This window comes from Mucor mucedo, assembly GCF_025094135.1.
Source record: "Mucor mucedo strain NRRL 3635 chromosome Unknown EV154scaffold_5, whole genome shotgun sequence".
Classification (NCBI taxonomy): Eukaryota; Fungi; Mucoromycota; class Mucoromycetes; order Mucorales; family Mucoraceae; genus Mucor; species Mucor mucedo.
This window is the reverse complement of record NW_026252289.1, coordinates 76,601-95,799: the sequence shown is the minus strand read 5'-3', so window position 1 is coordinate 95,799 and position 19,199 is coordinate 76,601. Positions and strand designations below refer to the sequence as shown.

The following is a 19,199-nucleotide window of genomic DNA, read 5'->3' as shown; positions in this document are numbered from 1 at the left end:
GATCTTTTTTTATATCACATTTGTTTCAGAAAGTAATGTCGCTGATATAGAGATCAATGTCGTGCAAAACAATCGTACCATGAACTTTGTTTATTTCTAATTGTCGGTCAGTCAATGTTCTTATTTTACAACAGACATTGAAAGGCACGTTGTGGATGAGAATGGAATTGAGCCAATGGATAGTGTTGTTGTTATTGAGGAGTCATTCGCAATTAAAACGATTAGTTCTCATACTCAGCTCATAAATAAAATCTTTGGAAAGACTCGACCATGTAATGCATCCAGTTATGGACAGAAAGAATTTTATTAAAGATATTAATATGGAGTTGTGTACCAGGCGATGCTATAAGGCTCACTGTGATGAATATAGGACTAGATTTTTGTTCTCTTAATTCGGTGTGTTGTTGGCGTGAAAAAGATCTCGTGTCGAAGGGTAAGAGAAGGGGTTTCGACAGCAACATCAACAACTTCCAGAATTCGATCTACATTATTTATTTACCCAAAATGAACGGATACTCGCTCGCGGGCGGTTATCTGCCCAAATTTGAACGGATGGCTATCCCCAGGGGGCCATTCGCCCATCCATCCGCTATTACTTGGTTTAAGTAAGCTTTTTTAGCCTAGGTGTAATCAGTCAGTCAATAGTTCCTCTTTTAGGAGGGAAGGGGGAAGGAAATACCTTAAAAGCAAAGAGAAGCCGCAGAGTATTCTCAAAATCAAGTACGCCATTGATTGAGGTGGGGATTGTGAGGGTATCAATAAGTTTAGGAACATATACACCTCGATGAGGAAATAAGCAGCACATATAGCCGGTGCTGCCTAACCAAGTATAGAAAAGTAATCAATTATTAATCGATTATTCAAATTGTTAACGCGTTGAGAGAGAGAGAGAAACTTACCTATCCAATCCATTGCAACTATGGAATCAATTTTGGGGTTTAATCTTTGCAGGTGGTTAAGAATAACTCCATTAACACCAAGATTTTTGCACTGTTGTGCAATGGCAATTGTGGCAGTAACTGAAGGTTTTTTGAACTCGATGCTTGATAATTCCAAGTCTTTATTTTCCTTCCCATAACGAATTAGAAGATCGATCTTCCTCCCACAAAGTTCACGTTCCGTTGTCATTCCCCCAAAAACAATGTCGTTATATTGACGTTCATTCTTAGAGCCATCACATGCTGTCTCCCTGCTAACACAACATAAAAGGCCTTCACACCAAGACCATCCAGACGGGTTTTGTCAGCAATTTATATTCATTTGTACAACAAATAAGAATATACAGCTGACGTATTTCTAAAATACCAACAAGCTTAAATGTCTTCTTTTTACTGTTTCATATTGAGAAGCAGGTCGAAGTGCAGGACATGCACCAGAGTCGGTAATTCACTTTTTGGCCGAACGATTTAGTTCTAGATTGAGTAAAAATCATGAGTCTCAGTTTCCTTTCATTTTTTTTTTCTACTTACTCGGCCAATTTGACGTGAGTGTTCCGAAACATGAAATCGAAAACAGTTGCAATGCGTCTGTAGATCGTGTTTTCGGAGTCATCTTGTTTCCAGTCCTCCAGCGTTTCAAGTCTAAAGCCAGAAAAAGAAAGTCAATCATTTGGGCCGCACAGTATAACATATTAACATCTTCACTATCATGATGTTCTTACATATAGTCCATTATTTTTAGCATAATGTACCCCTCAGTTGCTCTTCCTTCCGCTCTCAGGAATTTGCTCTTGAAAGTATTTATTTGTAATAGAGCAAGTTCAATTGGCGAGTTTTCAGATTTGTTACACATAGAAAAGATAAAAATGAGAAGTCATTTCTTTTTTAGTAGCTCTAAATACTTACAGATGATCTAATATCAACTTGAACATTGATAAGGTATCATCCTTCAATTTAGGACCTTTGAATCTTTTTGCAACGCCGTCCACGTATGGCTGATCAAAGTTATCTGGTAGATAAGCTTTGACTGCGTTAAATTGGTCGGCTTTCAATTGGTTTACTATCCCCGATAAGGATAATCTGTTTCAAAAAAAAAAAAAAAAAAAAAAAAAAAAAGGGTATGTCAATACATAATAAATAAATTTTTTCCCTATACTACACATGACTCACTTTAAAACCGAAATATCAATGCCGGTCAATGGTTGTTCGTTGTAATTACTTTACTATCATTGTCAACGTCAAAGTTAATTCAGTCCTCTTTATAGTGAGATTATAATACTTACAGTAATTACAACCATAAACCTAAGAGTCCGACCTTGTAGGTCTTCCTCGTATAAGGAAGACCTGCCCCAGCCGCAATTTTCCCAAAAACTGGAGAATGCCTTTCTCCTGTTTAAAAAAAAAACAGCAGATGCTATACCCAATATTGATCTTTTGGTCAAACAAAAAGAGAAAAAGAGTAAAGTGCCGTGTACGTTCCCAGTGATAACTGCTTTGGAAAACGGTAGTCGGTAGGATCTTTGTAGAAGAAAAAAAAAGTAATTTTTCTTTGATTTTACTCCGGGTTTTGCGGTGGGTTCCAGAAAAAAAAAGATGTTTTGACTTTTTTTCGAATCGACTTCTTTTGGTGGGAAAAGAAAAGAAAAAAAGGGAGGAAAAAAAGTGTTGAAAATGAATTATATATACAAACTGATAAACAAGAACTGGTTTATGGTAGGATGATGTTTAATTAATCATAAAAAAAAAAGTGTTTATTTGTAGATTGATAAATAGGAGCTGGCTTATGTCAGGATGATTTAATTGTTTGTTTACTCGCCCATCATGTTTGAGCCTTTACTTATAATAGAAACATCCTCAAATGATCCCTCTGGCTTACAAGTAATTCTAGACTTGGTAATTATCTATCAGTGTTTCAGTAGTAGCATGTATTTATTAGTGAGCATACAAATAAAAATTCAGATCGATCATCCCGTAAAGTCTACAAAAAAGTTGGTATTACGTGAGCACATGAATCGACGTATACTTTTTTTTTATTTTTCAAAACGCCCAATTTTTTTTTTTTTTTGCACGACATTGACTAGATATAAAAAAAAAAATAAGCTTTTTATATATTTCACCTGTGACCAATCATAAACTTACCAGTGTTTACATTCATTTAGATTTAAGGTCCTAAACTATAAATTCAGCAATTGGGGGGAGAACTTGTTGTATCACCTTACTTTATGAAATAATAGACGATCCGGTTAGAAAGAAGAAATTCATTTGTGCTTTTCACTTTTTAATTAAAGATAAGATACATCTCATGCAACACATACATGTACATCACATTTACAATTTTAAAATGACTTGAGTCACTATCCGTTTCTTTTTCTTTTATTCTTGCTAGTTAACTTTTTTTAAAATTTCGAATGGCGTCAAATAGATCTCCTTTGGCACATTAGCTCAGTAAGGATGCATATACCGGTAAATCGAATGTCATTTCCATTTGTCTTGGCCGTCTAAAATGAAAATACAGCATGGTTAACAGAGTTATCGTTGTTTTATACATCATCTACATGGCTTATTTTAGCATTTATTGATCTCGTCATGTTATTGATTTAATCCAGATTCACTTGATTTAAAATGTGTCAACCTTAACCTAACCTTGTATTGGCCGCAGGTGTAAGTTATAACATCAGAATAGGAAACCATATTGTCTGTGCATTTGTTACCCCTTTATACAAACCTTAAAAAACGAAGCAAATATATAAATAAACAAGACAATCCTTAAAATCCACCACTTTGTAACTTTTCGCCAACAATTAGCCCATAATATGGAATTATGGAAATCCCCGGGTTTTTATTATGGAGAAATATGGCATGGATAAATCGCGTGAGTTTAATACAAGTCGTTGCGATAAAGGTATAGTCGAGGAAGAGTCCGGTAAATGTATGAGATGAAGATGTGCATGACTATCAATGTTTATTATTTTAGTATTAGGATTTATAAGATGTGTATGCAGTAAGAAAGAGAGCAATGATAATAGTGAGAAAGGGAGTAAAAGGAATAAGAGGACGTTTTTGTACAGCGGCATCCGTTACCTGTTGTTTACTAAATAGAACTAAATAACTTAGTCAAAAATGAAGCACAACATTACCGTATTAATAAATTAAAAACACAACACTTACCCAACAGGTTCCGTAAGTTTGAGGGTTCTCCAACTATTAGCGGTAAAGAGAGTTGTACTCTTGAGTTTGGAAACAACCCAATTACCAACAACAATGCCACCCAAGATGGGTAATAATCCTACGCCCTTGTCTTTACCAAAGGTAATAAACATGGCATCGGGAGCCTTCTTGTATACATTGGTGGGCTCCTTCTTTCGGACAAGCACGTCAAACAGATTGCTAATAAGAATAGTCACATGACCACCCACACGGTATGCCATCTTGGTTTCGTTAAAATTGGCAGCATCACCCAACACATAGATATTTTCGCGACCCTTAACATCTACTTGGAAAGTAGGTTTCACCTTGACATAACCATTCTCTGCTAAAAGACCACTATTCTTTAACCAGTCTGTTTCTGGTCGGTTACCAAATGCCAACAAGACCAAATCGACGTCTGTTAAAGATTTTCCACTCTTGGTCTCGACTACTTTATCTTGAGGGTGATAGTATGAGTTTGCTGCAGTAGGTAAAATAACAGAGTCACTGAGGATTAGGTTGACATTGCTCTTTTCCAATAAGGTTTCACACTTTTTACGAAGTTTGGGAGTGCTGGAGTTTAGAAGACTATCCTCGTTATGTACAACTGTGATTTTAGTGTCTGCATAGACATCACGAATCTCACCAGCTAATTCGATACCGACGGGACCACCACCAACAATGACAATGGATTTGGCAGCTTTAATCTCTGCACGCAAAGTGACGAGATGTTCGACGGTAGCATCGTAGTCAAGAGCGGTTGCTTTAGCGGGAGCAGGGTAACGAGTACCTGTGGCCAAGATTAAATAGTCGAATCGAAGAGTGGTTCCAAAGTCAGGAACATTTCTGTCCAAGGTGATACTCTTCTTGTTTAATTCAACGGCCGAAGCTTGGATCACCAAATTGGACTCGTTGTTAAATAAGTTGGTGTAAGGGATCATGATCTTGTTATCCCAGTCAATGACGGCAGAACGAAGACCACCAATGGAGTGATAAAAATGTGTTTTCTATAGCAAGAGATAGGGTTAGAGGACAAAGTATAACCAATATATATATATATTGGTTTACCTTTTCAACAAGAATGATGCGAAATTCCTTGTCATTGACTTTAGTCAAGATTTTCTCGAGAGCAGTAGCAAGTTGAGTACCTGCGAATCCACCACCAACAATAACAATATTTTTTACAGACATTTTAATTTGTAGAATACACAAAAGTAAAAAAAAAGAGAGAGAGAGAGAGAGAGAGAGAGAGAGATAAAGAGATACGAAGACTTGGTTATATTCCTCTCTATTTTGTGGAACGGCAATACTTAATCCGCTTTCTCCGGCGAGTCGTATTGGAGGGTTCCCAAATACAATCCGCTTATAGTAATTTTACGAATTATTGATTTATTTGATTCACCAAGATTCTATTCTAATTATAAAAAAAAAGATTATCTGCAGCCAAGGCCATAACAACGATGACAACATAACAACTTCTACTACAGAGTGAGTGAGTGATATACTCTGTTAACAGTGCACAAAGTAATAAAGGCAAGGTGTGTGTAGATGCATTGACAAAGTAAGTCGAGGTAAAGTGCGGATACAAAGACTGTGAGATAAAGATTTCAGATACACAGGCTGTTACTCAAAGAGTACCTACTATCATATTCTTTTTTTGCTATTAGTAATTGCTCTGAATTCATTAATAAACACACACCGAGGAACATAAAAATAATGTAAAGTTCTGTGTGCTCGAGGTCATCTTTTTCCTTTTGTGTGTTGTATTTGCCTTTTTGGACCCAGTTACACCATTGTACATGTAAATGGTTTATTTGGGAAATACATTTTGAGTTATCTCATGCATGCATTTCTTAAAACTGGGACAGACAGTCAATCTAACACTGGACAATCATTGATGCCACTGTTGTATCAGGACGAGTGAGGATTACAATGAAAAAAGAAGGGTTTTTTTTATTTATTTTTTTAATGTTGGAATGGTGTGTGAGTGTGTGAGGGGGATGAAAATAGTAGTAATTTTTATGACAAAGGGGATAAAATAATAGTTAAATAATAATAGAAAGAAAGAAAAAAAAAGATAGTATAGAAAAGAGAAAGAGATAAAAAAAAAGAGTCTAAATTAGATGGAAAAAGAAGATTACAATTGAGGATCGAACATGTAGTCTCTATTCAAGAGAGCATTGCCCATTTGCTTGAAACTCATCAAGCCGTTTTCCTTGTTGCCACTGGAGGAGGTAGGTTTAATAAAGAGCGGATTTTTACTATAGCTTAAGCGAATTCCACCTTTGACGGAGTTTGTTAAATTATGCCCTTGTAATTCATTCAAAGCTTGTGAGGCAAACACAATATCTTCAAACTCTACAAAGCACATGGGACCTTGAGGCTTTGTACGGAAACACATGCGACGGTAGCCTTTACAGTTGGAAAAGACCAGACGTAATTCTTCCTCTGATGTATTGGGTGGCAAATTACCCACATACAGTGTATTACAGGGGGGATTTTGATCGGCGGGATTAGGTAAGCGGTTAGCCAGCAGAGAGGTAGAAGTGGTAGTGGTAGTGGTGGTAGTGGTAGGGGAGGAAATACTAGGAGAACGCAAGTCCATGCTGGAGGTATTGATGGAAAGAGAGCCCATGCGCATCAGGTCATGTTCTAAAACCGAGTCAAATCTATCGACGGGCGTAGACTTGGAAAGGTAATGGTAGGGATCATTGTTATTATTATACTGCTGTTGTTGAATGGGATGCTGATGCTGATGCTGAATGGGATGCTGATGTTGCTGTTGCTGCTGCTGCTGGTGCTGGTGATGAATAGGATGCTGTTGTTGTTGTTGTTGTTGTTGTTGTAGTTGAGAGGGATGTTGGTGATGTAGACTGAATGCACGAGAAGAAATGAAGCCCAAGTCTTGGTCAAAGGATTGCGAGCGAATACCGAATAAGGAATCATTAAAGGACGAGGAATCATATAGATCTTGCGAGAGTAAATCTGTAGGTAAAGGTGAGAAGGAGTCATATCTTGACTTTAACTCATTGATAGCTGATGGTTGAATAGATGAAGGAGCAGGTGTGATTGTGGTGGAGCAGGTAGAAGAAGATGTAGATGTGCTTGTTTGAGTAGCACTTCCTCGCTTAATGTGTAAGTTCTTCTTTGCCATCTCTGCCTTTAATACAGTTCCCTTTTCCTGATCAATCTTTTTACCGCTCAACACTTCAATTGCTTCCAGTGCCTCTAAGCGAGTGCGAAATCTGGCAAAGCCGATCTACATAGGATATTAGTAAGCAGTAAAAAGAAAAGAAGAAGTTTATATTTACCATTTGCTTCTTGCCACCATTGCTGGGGATACTTTCTTCTTCCCCGTCTTTACAATGCCATTTTAAGGAGGCTGCTTCAAACCCTTGACAGAAGATAAACATATTTTGAAACTCTCTCTCGGCCATATCCTCGGGAAATCCAACTACAAAGATCGTTGTAACATCATCCATCGTAGAAGAAGACTGCACCGGAGACGTTGTACGAAAGAACGAACTATTACCGGGCGAAGCAGAAAGTGGATGAACTCTTTGAATGTCGTTGAAATTAAAAGGATGAGAAAACGGTGTTGCTTCACTAATCATCATTTTTTTTTTTTTTTCTTTCTAAAAACTTCAAAAAAAAAAAAAAAAAAAAGGGAGGCTAAAAAGAAGAAGAAGAGAGAAAAAAAGGGGTTAAGAGTTTTTTTTTTTTTCTAGAGTTTTTTTTTTTCTTACTAAATATGCCAGAAGAGAATGTACACAACAGGTTGAATTGGAAGATCTCGGCTTTGATTGGTAAACAATACAAAAACAAACGTCACCCTTTCTTTTCATTGGTTCAATCTTTTTTTTTTTTTTTTCCCTGGGAACCAATTTTTTGGATCTTTTTTTTTTTTTACTCTCTTCAAACACGCTATTTCTTTCTGTAATGTCCATTGACCCAAGTTTATACGCTGATCCAAAGTAATTATATTGAATAAATAGAAACTGCAGTTAAAATATACTCAATGACACTGTTTTATCTTTAAAAGCTACTTTAAAGTCTCTTTGAAGACCCCCATGGCTATTGCTATTGCAGGTGGAGCTGACAGTAGAAAAGTAAGGCACCTTAGAGTTATAGCAAGTGCAACGACTAATAAAGGGAGTGCTTAGAAAGCATTTTGTGATGCTTTAACAGCGCGGTTAAACAAAAAACATGCCACCAAGGTTGCACTTTTAAGTTTAACTCAGTTCTACCGAGAATTAAGTCCCAAAGAGAGAATAGCTTACGAAGCTGGTGACTTTTATAGCGACCATCCCAGTAAAGGATCATACTAAAAAATGAAAAGAAAATGACATATTGACTTTATCTTTTTTTAAATAGGCGCATTTGATTTCAAGGCATTGGAAACGGCTCTTTGTTCCTTATTGGCTGGTAAGGCAACCACTGTGCCTGAATGGGACGCCTCTAACCATACAAGGTACGACATACAAATAATATAAGGTATACAAATATTTACTTTTAAGATTTGCTAAATGTAGAAAGGGTACACGTGTTATTGAGCCTGTAGATGTGATTTTGGTGGAGGGTACACTTGTGTTGTATCAGCAGGAAGTATGTGATTTAATGTATATGAAGGTGTTTATTGATGAGGATAGTGATGAGAGATTGGCTAGACGGGTCCGTAAGACAAAGGTGCGAAATGGTCATGTGTTGGATATTAAGGAAGTACTGAAGGAGTACGTTGAAAAGGTCAAGCCCATGTTTGAAGAGTACATTTTACCTGTAAGTAGTACCAAAAATCGTCTTTTTGCTGTTAATTAAAAAAACTTTTTTTTAATAATAGAGCAAGAAATTAGCTGACATTGTAATTCCAAGAGGCACTGAAAATACAATTGCTCTTGCAGTGCTTACAAATCGCCTTGAACAATATATTGAATCTCGCACAGAGCAAAAGAAGAAGGATGTGATTATTCCGGGTGCTACTGAATTATTTGCTACCTCTGTCAATAGCTCCTATAAGAACATACCAAAATAAAAAATGCCCGTGCACTGTTACAGTGGGGTGCGCCAGGGGGTTATAATATTTTACCCGCCTTTTGCCAGTACCTGTTATGTGTGACAAGCTTTGGATTGGATGCTGATATCATCACTCATTTTCATTGGCTGAAAATATCAGATATTGTCGGTCCCCTTGCTTACATTTTTATTACTCCGCCTTATAATTTTTGTTTGCTTGCTCTCTTCTTGTTATTATTTTTATAGTCATTCCACAAAAAAAAAAAAAAAAAAAAAAAAGCCTATTATTTATTTTTCTCTCTCTCTCTCTTATCTTTTTTTTTTTTTTTCCCCTTTCCCCTGTGTTTTTTTTAGAGATTAATAATGGCACCCATTGTATTAAAAGTAAAAGGTAATTTACAATCTCTGCCTTTTGGTAATCTTGATTCGTCAGATGATCTCTCCAAGACCTGGCGAGTGTGTACCAAAGTGAAGGACTCACTTGAAAATGGGTCCAGACTAGAGAATTTATCATGGAGACTCTGGTTTGCGCATAATGTAAACCGACCTAGCAGCAATATGACAACAAATTTTAAAGTACCCGATAATTTCGACTTTCAACAAGATATTCAGAAAAAGAAGAATCTAATCAAGATAGAGTCTATGGAAGTCGATTACAAAAGAAAACTTAGTTTACAGCAAAAGAAACAAGCTGAATTATTATTGACTCAGTCCCGCCAACATCAACATCATCATCATCATCATCAACAACAACAGCAACAACACATACAGCAGCAACAACAACAGCAGCAACAACAACAACAGCAACAACAGCAGCAACAACATCATCATCAACATCAACAACAACAGAGAGAAGAGTTTACTTTGCAACAATTTACATCAGATCAAGCAGGTGATCAAGTCATTCAGCTCGATGATATCTTTAAATCGTTTGGGGCAGATATACAAGCGTATTTGGACCCTACAGAAGAACAACAATTGGATAATCTGATTAATGAATCCTGGCCCATGTCTAGTAGCAATTCTTCTTATAATGAAATGATCAATTCCAATGCCACATCACCTATTGCCATGACATTTGGTAATGTGTCGCAACCACCACCAGCAACACCAACAGCAGCATCATCATCATCATCAGCAGCACAAGCACCGGCAGCAGTATCACAACATAGTAGTTATGGATATACGAGTTATAATAACAATCAGGCGTTATATGTTTCTTCTGAAGCAATGCCTCCTATACCAATAGGTACACTTCATAATAAACTATTAGCCACCTTACCTAAAGAAACCCTGGAATCTGCCGGTCGATTATTGAGCACCTCACCCCAAGAACCTGTTGCATCATCATCCTCTGTGGTGGAAGACCATCCATCTTCTTCTTCTTCTTCTAGTTCTTATCGTTTCTTTATGCCTCCACAACCCGTCAACCAACAACAACAACAACAACAGATATCCAGCAATAATTCATCCTTCACTTTCCATCATCATCATTCTAAATCATTACCTCCTTCTAGAGCTGCTTCTCCACCTCCAACAGATATACCTCCTCAAAGAAGAGCAACAGCTCCCATCAATAGTTCTCCTTCGGAAGGGAAAGCCCCCATCTGCAGTAACTGTAGTACTGCTTCCACTCCCTTGTGGAGACGTTCTGCCAATGATGAATTGCTGTGCAACGCCTGCGGCCTCTAGTAAGTTTTTTTTTTAATTGTGTGTGTGTGTGTGTGTGTGTGTGTGTATTTACAAAGGACAAAAAAAAATAACATCATGTTAGCTTAAAATTGCATAATGCGCCTAGACCCAAATATTTAAAACCTCAATCTTCTCGAAAAGACCTGAAAGGGGAGGATGAGAATATTATCCAACCGTTATGTTCTAATTGTGGTACTTCTACCACGCCACTATGGAGACGTGATTTGGACGGAGCCCCTCTTTGTAATGCATGTGGACTGTAGTAAGTTATCTGTTTCCTTTTTTTTTCTTTTCTGTTTTATTAACTAGTTTTACAGTTTGAAGCTACACCATGAGAAACGACCTTTATCGATGAAGACGGACAATATTAAGAAACGACAACGGTGCGATAACGCGGCGAAATCGTCTTCTTCTTCGTCAGCAGTACCACCACCTACGACAGTGACGAAAAAGAAGAATCGTGTGGTGGAGGAACCACTGACGACAACATTTGAATCCACCACTTATCAATACATGCAAGATGTGGTGCCATCCAATACAACGGAATATTCTCCCTTTGGCACTTTTGGTCTTACAATGACAAACCAACCCATTTAAATCTTTTTTTTTCCCTTTACTCTTTTGTAAATAGTTTTTTTCATTTTTTTTCTTTTCTTAATATTCCCCCCCTTCTCTTTCTCATTCTGCCTTTTTTTTTTTTTTTCACTTTTTTTTTTTTTTTTTTTTTTTTGGCTCGCTGGCTGTATTAAAATGCCATGTTTTCTCCTTGAAACGCAATGTGCAGGATTATTTAGTTTGTAAAAAAAAAATTCTTTGTTCCCTCATCACGTCATAAACATATAAATAACGCATAAACACTCGGGTCATGTGAGTCGATCTGTTTATTTATGCGTTTAAAGCAGACCAAAAACTCTCACTCTCTTACTCTCTTTCTCTCTCTCTCTCTCTCTTGCAATCCATCGGACATTCAAACCACACGTGTTTTTGTATTTTTTTAAAAAAAAGTAGTTTATTTTTCCAAAAAAATGGTATCTAAGCAACGGTCTTTCCCTTGACAAAGGTAGAGACGATCTTACCAAAGTTTTCACCTTGAGTGACAGCAATCTCCTTTTCCTTTTGAGAGACTTGTCTGCTACCATCACCATTGGCAACAGTACCAGCACCGTAGGCAGAGCCACCAATGACTTCAGAGTTATCGAAAAGATGAGGGTTGGCGAAACCGAGGGGAACATATACCATACCGTGATGGGCAAAGTAGGTGATGGTGGTGAAAGCAGTGGTTTCTTGACCACCGTGTTGAGAAGCAGTAGAGAAGAAAGTACCGGCAAACTTACCAGCCAAAGCACCAGAGGCCCAAAGACCACCAGTGGAATCAAGGAAAGACTTGATTTGTGCAGGCATGGTACCGAAACGAGTGGGAATACCGAACAAGAAACCGTCAGCTTCGTTTAAATCAGCAACAGTAATAACAGGAACGTCGGGCTTGGGAGGGGCGTGCATCTTGGTCAAGATCTCCTCAGAAAGGGTCTCGGGGACTATTGTTTACATGTTAGTTTACAATCAAACGCGACCTCTATCTTATTTTTATTATTACCTTGGAAAATCTTGGCATCAACACCAGAGGCAACAAGACCCTTTTGGACTTCTAAGGCAAGGGTATAAATGTGGTGGTAGAGAGAGTAGATGACGATATAAACTTTGGCAGCCATTTTTGTTGTAATTGTTGTTTTTTTGTTGTGTTATGAAAGAAGAAAAAGGATTGGTCTAGAAATTCTTCATGCCCTATTTATACGGAGAACAAAAAAAAAAAAAGATTAGGAGGGACCTGTTTTCAATTTAAACAACCGATCGTTTCGTTTGTCATGCTTTCAAAGCAAGAATTAATAATGGGACTGGCAAAAATTATTAAGGGTTTACTAATATACTAAAAAAGGCAACAGAAAACACGGTCGCGTCTTTTATCTCGATCTGATTAATTCTGTGACCCTAATTTTACTTTTTTGTTATCTACCTATTCAAAATGCTTACACTTTATCGTCGTAAAGCCTTCACTTTAACATAATAGGTTGATTATGTTATCTGACAGAGTATTGTTGTTTCCAAACCAAAAACCTGTTTGTCCATTCATGCCTCAAGAGAGCTTAGACTTTTAGACTGTGAATCAAGGTGTGAACTATATGCTGAGTTTTCTCTGGCTTATCAAATACGAATTAAAATATCAGATATTCATACACACATAAACTTTAGCGGTTTTTTTTTAGCATTGAGAATGAAATGTTTTATGTTTTTACATATCATACTCATGAACTGTTTCAAATAGAAGTAGCAAAGTGCACAATTTCAGACAAAATTACATAAGCCTACAACAGGTTTTATACATGCTGTTGTAGCCAATAATAACAATATTACTCGGTGTTACACGACATAGAATAACTTCTAAAAATATTTCTCATTTTTTTTTTTAGTATCATAGCCGTCGTGCAATTAATACTTGTAAAGTTTTCCTTCCGTTTTTTGTTGTTGTATAATTGTCTACAGACATTACCATCTCCCTGTAAAAAACCTGTCTTTTTTCCAATGCTATCATTAGATTATTTTCATGTAAAAGGCAAAATTGTTTAACATCTAATCCGACATATTTATAATACAAGATGTATTAGGGATACGTGATAAGTGAACGCGTTCTCCTTGTCATACATTTATAATAGCCAACTTGACAACTAACTTAGTCACTGGTGCTCACTAATCCAATGATTAGATATTGTCCTTTCTAGGTCTAAAATTACACTAAAGTTTTATCGTATTATAGATCGGCTTTGTAAAGTGGGTAAAGGGGCAATATATCATGACTTTACAATAAAACGTTGTGCATAGCAGGCGATGTTGTTACTCTAACATAATTACTTATGTCTGATTAAACGTGTAGACCTTAATATTTTTGCACAAGTAGCTACGGCTGCTTCAGTCCACGATTTACGGAAATTATTACATTATAAAGATTCTCGAGTTAAAATTATAGAGTGTTTTATTTAACTTGTGCTAATCCCTAATCCAAGCTGGGCGTACATCTTTAAATCCTACCCACCCTATAGTAGTGATTAGCCGTAGCCGTAAACAAAGTATAACCTCAGCACTAAAGTTCACCCGGATCAGTAATACACTCTATTGATTAGGGGTTGCTATTCTCGTCTATGGGTATTTCCCACATTTATCTTGCTTGCAGGAAAGCAATGCAGGGTAATCTTTCTTCTAGTCCTAAAAGACAAGTTCTCATTAAACATAAATAAATAAACTATTTTGTTCTTTTTATTACCTTTGAGACAAAGTAGATCCTTTTTTTTCCATTTGAGACACAAAGTAACACTATTTGCTGCTTTTGTTTTGTTGAGTAAATTTACCTGATAAGGCTCATGTCTCGCAATCCAAAAGCGTCCAAGAATGACTTCATGTGTGATGGAAGCGTACCAAAAACGTGTGATTATGCTTGTTTTATAAAAAAAAAGTCAATACTTCACATCAAGGTGTGCCACCGAGCATGAATGTGTCAGCGTTGACAAGAGTCATGGACAGATGATGAATAATTATTTTAGGCGAGTGAGGTGCATGTAGTTATTCAAAAAACTAATGTTTATGGGGAACCTATTTATATTTCTAATTGTTAGGTAATGATCGACCTACTTTGTTGTTATTGTGTTTTGTACCTGGAAGATCTTTACAGTAATGCCTTGAGCTTCAAGTTTATTTTGTGGATATTGAAAGCTACAGCCTAGGTAGGGCTGTAAAGAAAATCGGTAATGATGTAAACAGGAGATAACATCGAGTTTTTTTATATATTTTTTTATATTTTTAAAGCACAGAATTAGTCAGATCGAAAAAGGAGAGAGGGGATAGAAAAAAAACGCGACGTGTCCCTGTTACTTTTTAGTACATTAGTAAGTCCTTACTAATTTTACCAGTCCCATTATTAAAATAGGGCAGTTTGAGATTTTATAAATCAATCCCTTTTCTTCTTTTATTTTTCCAAGAAAACAGCAGATACACAAAGGCAGTAATAAAAAATAAAAAAATGGCTCCCAAAGTTTATATCATCATCTACTCTCTCTACCACCACATTTACACACTTGCCTTGGATGTTCAAAAGGGCCTTGTTGCCTCTGGTATTGACGCTAAGATCTTCCAAGGTAATACGAAACAAAGATAGATAGCCATCGCATTACTAATAAAAAAGTATTAGTCCCCGAGACACTTCCTGAGGAAATCTTGGTCAAGATGCAAGCTCCCCCCAAGCCCGATGTTCCTGTAATTACTGTGGATGATTTAAGCGAAGCCGATGGTTTCTTGTTCGGTGTCCCTACACGTTTCGGTACCATGCCTGCACAAATCAAGTCCTTCCTTGATGCCACTGGCGGTCTTTGGGCCTCTGGTGCTTTGGCTGGTAAGTTTGCCGGTACTTTCTTCTCCACAGCTTCTCAACACGGTGGACAAGAAACCACCGCGTTTACCTTGTTGACTTACTTTACTCATCTTGGATTAAATTACGTGCCTCTTGGTTTCGCCAACAGCAACTTGTTTGACAACTCTGAAGTGATTGGTGGCTCTCCCTATGGTGCTGGTACCGTCGGTAACGTATAATTGCATACTTTCTTTTTTTTTTTCGATCATAAAAAAACTAAAACATCTTTTTCACTTTTCACTTTCTCAGCTAATGGTGATGGATCTCGACAAGCTACTGAAAAGGAATTGGAAATTGCTAGAACACAAGGAGAGAACTTTGCAAAGCTTTTGATCACGTTCCATCGGGGTTTGGAGGTAGCAGAGGAGGAGGAAAACGTAAAAAAAACAAACGTGGTAGAATCGGTTGAGGCCGTTGAGGAAGCAGCAGTATCTGTAGAAGAGACAGAGGCACCCAAGCCTGTGGTAACAGAAACCGTCAAAGCGGAAGAGCCTAAAGCGGAAGAAAAAAAGTCTAGAGCTGTTGCTAAGCCTGAAGCCAAGAAAGAATCCAAGTGTTTCTGCATGTAAAACCACAAAAAAAAAAAACCCCCCCTTACACTCTTATTTCCCATCTATTACTATTACTACTATACAGTGGTTCCACCCTCAATTTGAAGATTGTTTGTCGTATCTTTAACAATCCCTATTGACTCCGACTCGTCTTCCAACGTGGTGAATGCTCCAAGAGCCACGCCTTTATTTTCCTTTTATGTAATATTTATACAATAAACTATTTAATCTAATATAACTTTCAAACTGCCCTTCCTTTTCATACCTTGAAAAGGCAAGCCTGTTATCAATTTTTTTTATATATCTTGTAGTAATTAAGAGTGGGGATTCAGTACCAACTTCTATATAATGGTGTGGGATTTACCACATTTTCAGACTTGTCTATGTCAACTACAATAGTGATTTTTCGAGTGGCAAAACTATGTTATGAAGGTACTTGATAAGAGTGTTATATGCGGCATCGACAATTCTGGCTTTCAGCGTTTCGGTATATTGAAGTTTCTGACATTTTACGCGAGCTTGAAGAGAGAAAATAATAAGTACTGCTTTAGAAAAAATCAATTCAAATAAATTCCAGCAATTTTTAGATAAATTCTATTGGCCAAGCATTTGCTTATTCTTTTTGCTGATTTCTTAATTTAAAAGCTTAAATGATGAAGAAAAATGGACACTATCTACTGGTACCATTGTAGAAGATATCCTTTATGAGTTTATTAAACGATGTATTGTAGACCATCCGACATGTTCAATGATCCTTGATTTAAAAGATATGACCTATGCAAACAAAGGGCTATTTACCATTAAAGAAATCGATGAAATGAAGAAACAAGCACCAATGACTATAACATCAAGAATTCCACAAGATCTTTGTGACTACATTGAGCACTTCAACTGTGATAATATAAAAGATCTACGAAGGCGTCTTGCTGATATCCAGGATTGGGAAAAAGAAGAATACGATGTGAACAAATACCATGATCTTGACTGGATTAAGCATACTATTCACTCTTATGTTAGACTCTACGAATCAGGCGAATTAAATACTGTCCAGAAAGAGCAATGGTACAACAAACATATATGGCTTCCTATTGATACAGTTTTTAACGATATCAGTAGCATTCAAATTGTTGCGTAAGTTTCAAAGAAGGAGTATACATATAGATATTGTAGTAATTTCGGTTTTTTTTTCCAAATTGTAGTGGCGAATCTGTAAGTCTGGCTAGCTCCCAACGTAAAAATAAAAACAGAACAATTGGATCTACATCGGCAATTAAACGAATCAAATTACCAAAAGTATTAAAAGATATGCTCGATAATCTGGTCTTTGTCAATAACGGCAACTATGAAGGTCTTGGTACGTTTGCGTTACAACAGTTTGGCTTGAACATGACTTTGATCATAGCAGATAAACCAAGCAGATATATCACGTCTCTTTGGTAAACAAGTGCTACCAATACTTGTTTTGTTATGGCAGTTCAAACAGCTTGTCTTGAAAACACAGCAACATAGGTATAGCACGTAATCAAAGCAGTACACAAAAAAAAGCGACGGGTTGCAAGCTTGTTTATTAAATACCGCAGTATTTCATTTGCCTGATTGGTAGAGTCTAGTAGAAGAGCGAATAGTATGCTTAATCCAGTCAAGATCATGGTATTTGTTCACATCGTATTCTTCTTTTTCCCAATCCTGGATATCAGCAAGACGCCTTCGTAGATCTTTTATATTATCACAGTTGAAGTGCTCAATGTAGTCACAAAGATCTTGTGGAATTCTTGATGTTATAGTCATTGGTGCTTGTTTCTTCATTTCATCGATTTCTTTAATGGTAAATAGCCCTTTGTTTGCATAGGTCATATCTTTTAAATCAAGGATCATTGAACATGTCGGATGGTCTACAATATATCGTTTAATAAACTCATAAAGGATATCTTCTACAATGGTACCAGTAGATAGTGTCAACTTTTCTTCATCATTTAAGCCTTTAAAACTAGCTGCATTTGCAAGATGCTCCCTGGGTACTGATAATATAATGTAAGTCAGCAACTACGCAATAAAAAATACATATTCTTTAAGTATCTACCATGCTGTTGTATCATATGATCTAAAAGATCGTCAAGCTCTTCGTAATACGTTTGGCAACATTTACAAGAATATGCGGTTGTGTAACCAGCCTATGAACCCGATTTAGTCTGTTTAACAAATCATGACAAAAAAACATGAACCCACTTACAAAGCATGTACTTTGGTCTTTTGAAATCAAAGAAACACTATCAAAAAATAAAAGCCTTATTAAGAGCTGGGCCCGCATTCCTTTTTATAGTGCTTACTTGGGTGTTTTAAAATCGCACTGCGACTTCACTAATATCCAAATCTGTATTATCAAATGTTAGCGTTTCACGGCAATCTGCCATTGAGCTCAAAATATTTACCTTTTACATCAATATAATGACGGGAAATGTCTAGACCCACTAACAGAAATTATGGCTAAGACCAGCAGGCCAGTATGATTACACCTATTTATGGTGCAATCTCTGTTGTTCACAGTCCGTGAGTTCCAAAAACTTAAGAACTCTCTGCCTGGGATGTCGCCCTCCTATAGCAAAGACTAGCAGCAGCCGCAATATCGCAATATATCTTTTTCGACTTAACGTATTTTGAAAGAAACAGAAGTATCATTACTAACTAACCTTTTTACGTTATCGGTTACTTTCATATGATAAAAGAAGTGTGTTAAGGGAAAAGAAAAGAAGGAGAATAAAGTGTGTGAACCAGCTTTATTTGTAGGCTGATAAACAAGAGCTTATGTCATCAGAATGATCTAATTGTTCATATTTATAATGTTTATAATAGAAACATTTGCAAAAAAAAAAAAAAAAAAAAAAAAAAAAAACCCCTAGCAGTAGTAGCTTTAAATGATAGTGAAGCAGATTTTATGGAAAACAAAAGTCGATGATCCTAAGAAGTTTAGACGATATGGCATGTCAATTGACGTAAAGACTTATGTGTAGACCATCACGTAACTCTAAAAAATACGTTTGATAAAAATACGGAGTTCTAGACATTTCCATAATAACGCTTAAATTAGTTCTGTTCGCATAAAGCTCGCGTAAAACGTCGAAAACTTCAAGATACCAAAACGGTTGAAGCCAGAATTGTTGATGCCGCATATAACATTCCTAGTATCTGTATAACATGGCTTTGCACTCGAAAAATCACTTTGAAATTTGTTTAATTAAGAAAAAGCCAATTTAAACGTGTGAGAATGATTTATTATTATTTAAATAGCTTAATTCATTTATTAATTCGATAAAAAAAGTCTTTTCTTATTTATGTGATATTGTCCTTGTTATGGTAAATCGAGTGTGGAGG

The 19,199-nt window shown here is 36.6% G+C and overlaps 9 protein-coding genes across 9 annotated transcripts; 4 read left to right on the top strand and 5 right to left on the bottom strand.

The window, feature by feature from the left end:
• Positions 1–634: 634 nt before the first annotated feature.
• Positions 635–1,791, bottom strand: EV154DRAFT_411515 (uncharacterized protein; the record flags this gene model as incomplete). The annotated part of the gene is made up of 4 exons (XM_051595464.1): positions 635–819; positions 900–1,099; positions 1,470–1,580; positions 1,661–1,791. The coding sequence occupies 4 exons, from the start codon at positions 1,789–1,791 to the stop codon at positions 635–637; spliced, it is 627 nt and encodes a 208-aa protein (XP_051462801.1).
• A 2,083-nt stretch (positions 1,792–3,874) lies between these two features.
• EV154DRAFT_492070 (uncharacterized protein) lies at positions 3,875–5,348 on the bottom strand. The gene is made up of 3 exons (XM_051599634.1): positions 5,193–5,348; positions 4,107–5,131; positions 3,875–4,039 (listed from the first exon to the last, which is right to left on the bottom strand). Exons 1-3 carry the CDS (start codon positions 5,313–5,315, stop codon positions 4,030–4,032), a joined length of 1,158 nt encoding a protein of 385 aa, XP_051462800.1. The 5' UTR covers positions 5,316–5,348; the 3' UTR covers positions 3,875–4,029.
• A 703-nt stretch (positions 5,349–6,051) lies between these two features.
• Positions 6,052–7,790, bottom strand: EV154DRAFT_598339 (uncharacterized protein). The gene is made up of 2 exons (XM_051607044.1): positions 7,436–7,790; positions 6,052–7,383 (listed from the first exon to the last, which is right to left on the bottom strand). The coding sequence occupies exons 1-2, from the start codon at positions 7,739–7,741 to the stop codon at positions 6,262–6,264; spliced, it is 1,428 nt and encodes a 475-aa protein (XP_051462799.1). The 5' UTR covers positions 7,742–7,790; the 3' UTR covers positions 6,052–6,261.
• A 189-nt stretch (positions 7,791–7,979) lies between these two features.
• Positions 7,980–9,389, top strand: EV154DRAFT_492060 (uridine kinase family-domain-containing protein). The gene is made up of 6 exons (XM_051599633.1): positions 7,980–8,098; positions 8,167–8,233; positions 8,288–8,435; positions 8,499–8,595; positions 8,657–8,900; positions 8,962–9,389. The coding sequence occupies exons 1-6, from the start codon at positions 8,064–8,066 to the stop codon at positions 9,151–9,153; spliced, it is 783 nt and encodes a 260-aa protein (XP_051462798.1). The 5' UTR covers positions 7,980–8,063; the 3' UTR covers positions 9,154–9,389.
• EV154DRAFT_492056 (uncharacterized protein) lies at positions 9,390–11,542 on the top strand. Its single transcript, XM_051599632.1, has 3 exons — positions 9,390–10,825; positions 10,909–11,088; positions 11,144–11,542. The coding sequence occupies exons 1-3, from the start codon at positions 9,498–9,500 to the stop codon at positions 11,421–11,423; spliced, it is 1,788 nt and encodes a 595-aa protein (XP_051462797.1). The 5' UTR covers positions 9,390–9,497; the 3' UTR covers positions 11,424–11,542.
• A 208-nt stretch (positions 11,543–11,750) lies between these two features.
• On the bottom strand, positions 11,751–12,572 carry EV154DRAFT_492055 (NAD(P)H:quinone oxidoreductase, type IV). The gene is made up of 2 exons (XM_051599631.1): positions 12,421–12,572; positions 11,751–12,361 (listed from the first exon to the last, which is right to left on the bottom strand). Exons 1-2 carry the CDS (start codon positions 12,533–12,535, stop codon positions 11,859–11,861), a joined length of 618 nt encoding a protein of 205 aa, XP_051462796.1. The 5' UTR covers positions 12,536–12,572; the 3' UTR covers positions 11,751–11,858.
• A 2,161-nt stretch (positions 12,573–14,733) lies between these two features.
• EV154DRAFT_434871 (flavoprotein-like protein) lies at positions 14,734–16,063 on the top strand. Its single transcript, XM_051596773.1, has 3 exons — positions 14,734–15,007; positions 15,061–15,447; positions 15,529–16,063. Exons 1-3 carry the CDS (start codon positions 14,893–14,895, stop codon positions 15,846–15,848), a joined length of 822 nt encoding a protein of 273 aa, XP_051462795.1. The 5' UTR covers positions 14,734–14,892; the 3' UTR covers positions 15,849–16,063.
• Positions 16,064–16,660: 597 nt separating this feature from the next.
• EV154DRAFT_492051 (uncharacterized protein) lies at positions 16,661–17,114 on the top strand. The gene has a single exon (XM_051599630.1). The coding sequence runs from the start codon at positions 16,666–16,668 to the stop codon at positions 16,963–16,965; it is 300 nt and encodes a 99-aa protein (XP_051462794.1). The 5' UTR covers positions 16,661–16,665; the 3' UTR covers positions 16,966–17,114.
• Positions 17,115–17,414: 300 nt separating this feature from the next.
• Positions 17,415–18,543, bottom strand: EV154DRAFT_598334 (uncharacterized protein; the record flags this gene model as incomplete). The annotated part of the gene is made up of 5 exons (XM_051607043.1): positions 17,415–17,848; positions 17,911–18,001; positions 18,061–18,097; positions 18,158–18,201; positions 18,526–18,543. The coding sequence occupies 5 exons, from the start codon at positions 18,541–18,543 to the stop codon at positions 17,415–17,417; spliced, it is 624 nt and encodes a 207-aa protein (XP_051462793.1).
• Positions 18,544–19,199: the final 656 nt, after the last annotated feature.

Coding starts and splice junctions, on each gene's coding strand:
- EV154DRAFT_492070 (XM_051599634.1), bottom strand. CDS start 5,315: ATGTCTGTAAAAAATATTGTTATTGTTGGTGGTGGATTCGCAGGTACT. Junction 5,132..5,192: donor GCATCATTCTTGTTGAAAAG/GTAAACCAATAT, acceptor CTCTTGCTATAG/AAAACACATTTTTATCACTC.
- EV154DRAFT_598339 (XM_051607044.1), bottom strand. CDS start 7,741: ATGATGATTAGTGAAGCAACACCGTTTTCTCATCCTTTTAATTTCAAC. Junction 7,384..7,435: donor ATGGTGGCAAGAAGCAAATG/GTAAATATAAAC, acceptor TATCCTATGTAG/ATCGGCTTTGCCAGATTTCG.
- EV154DRAFT_492060 (XM_051599633.1), top strand. CDS start 8,064: ATGTCCATTGACCCAAGTTTATACGCTGATCCAAA. Junction 8,099..8,166: donor AGTTTATACGCTGATCCAAA/GTAATTATATTG, acceptor TATCTTTAAAAG/CTACTTTAAAGTCTCTTTGA. Junction 8,596..8,656: donor GACGCCTCTAACCATACAAG/GTACGACATACA, acceptor TGCTAAATGTAG/AAAGGGTACACGTGTTATTG.
- EV154DRAFT_492056 (XM_051599632.1), top strand. CDS start 9,498: ATGGCACCCATTGTATTAAAAGTAAAAGGTAATTTACAATCTCTGCCT. Junction 10,826..10,908: donor TGCAACGCCTGCGGCCTCTA/GTAAGTTTTTTT, acceptor ACATCATGTTAG/CTTAAAATTGCATAATGCGC. Junction 11,089..11,143: donor TGTAATGCATGTGGACTGTA/GTAAGTTATCTG, acceptor CTAGTTTTACAG/TTTGAAGCTACACCATGAGA.
- EV154DRAFT_492055 (XM_051599631.1), bottom strand. CDS start 12,535: ATGGCTGCCAAAGTTTATATCGTCATCTACTCTCTCTACCACCACATT. Junction 12,362..12,420: donor TGATGCCAAGATTTTCCAAG/GTAATAATAAAA, acceptor TGTAAACAATAG/TCCCCGAGACCCTTTCTGAG.
- EV154DRAFT_434871 (XM_051596773.1), top strand. CDS start 14,893: ATGGCTCCCAAAGTTTATATCATCATCTACTCTCTCTACCACCACATT. Junction 15,008..15,060: donor TGACGCTAAGATCTTCCAAG/GTAATACGAAAC, acceptor AAAAAGTATTAG/TCCCCGAGACACTTCCTGAG. Junction 15,448..15,528: donor CTATGGTGCTGGTACCGTCG/GTAACGTATAAT, acceptor TCACTTTCTCAG/CTAATGGTGATGGATCTCGA.
- EV154DRAFT_492051 (XM_051599630.1), top strand. CDS start 16,666: ATGACTATAACATCAAGAATTCCACAAGATCTTTGTGACTACATTGAG.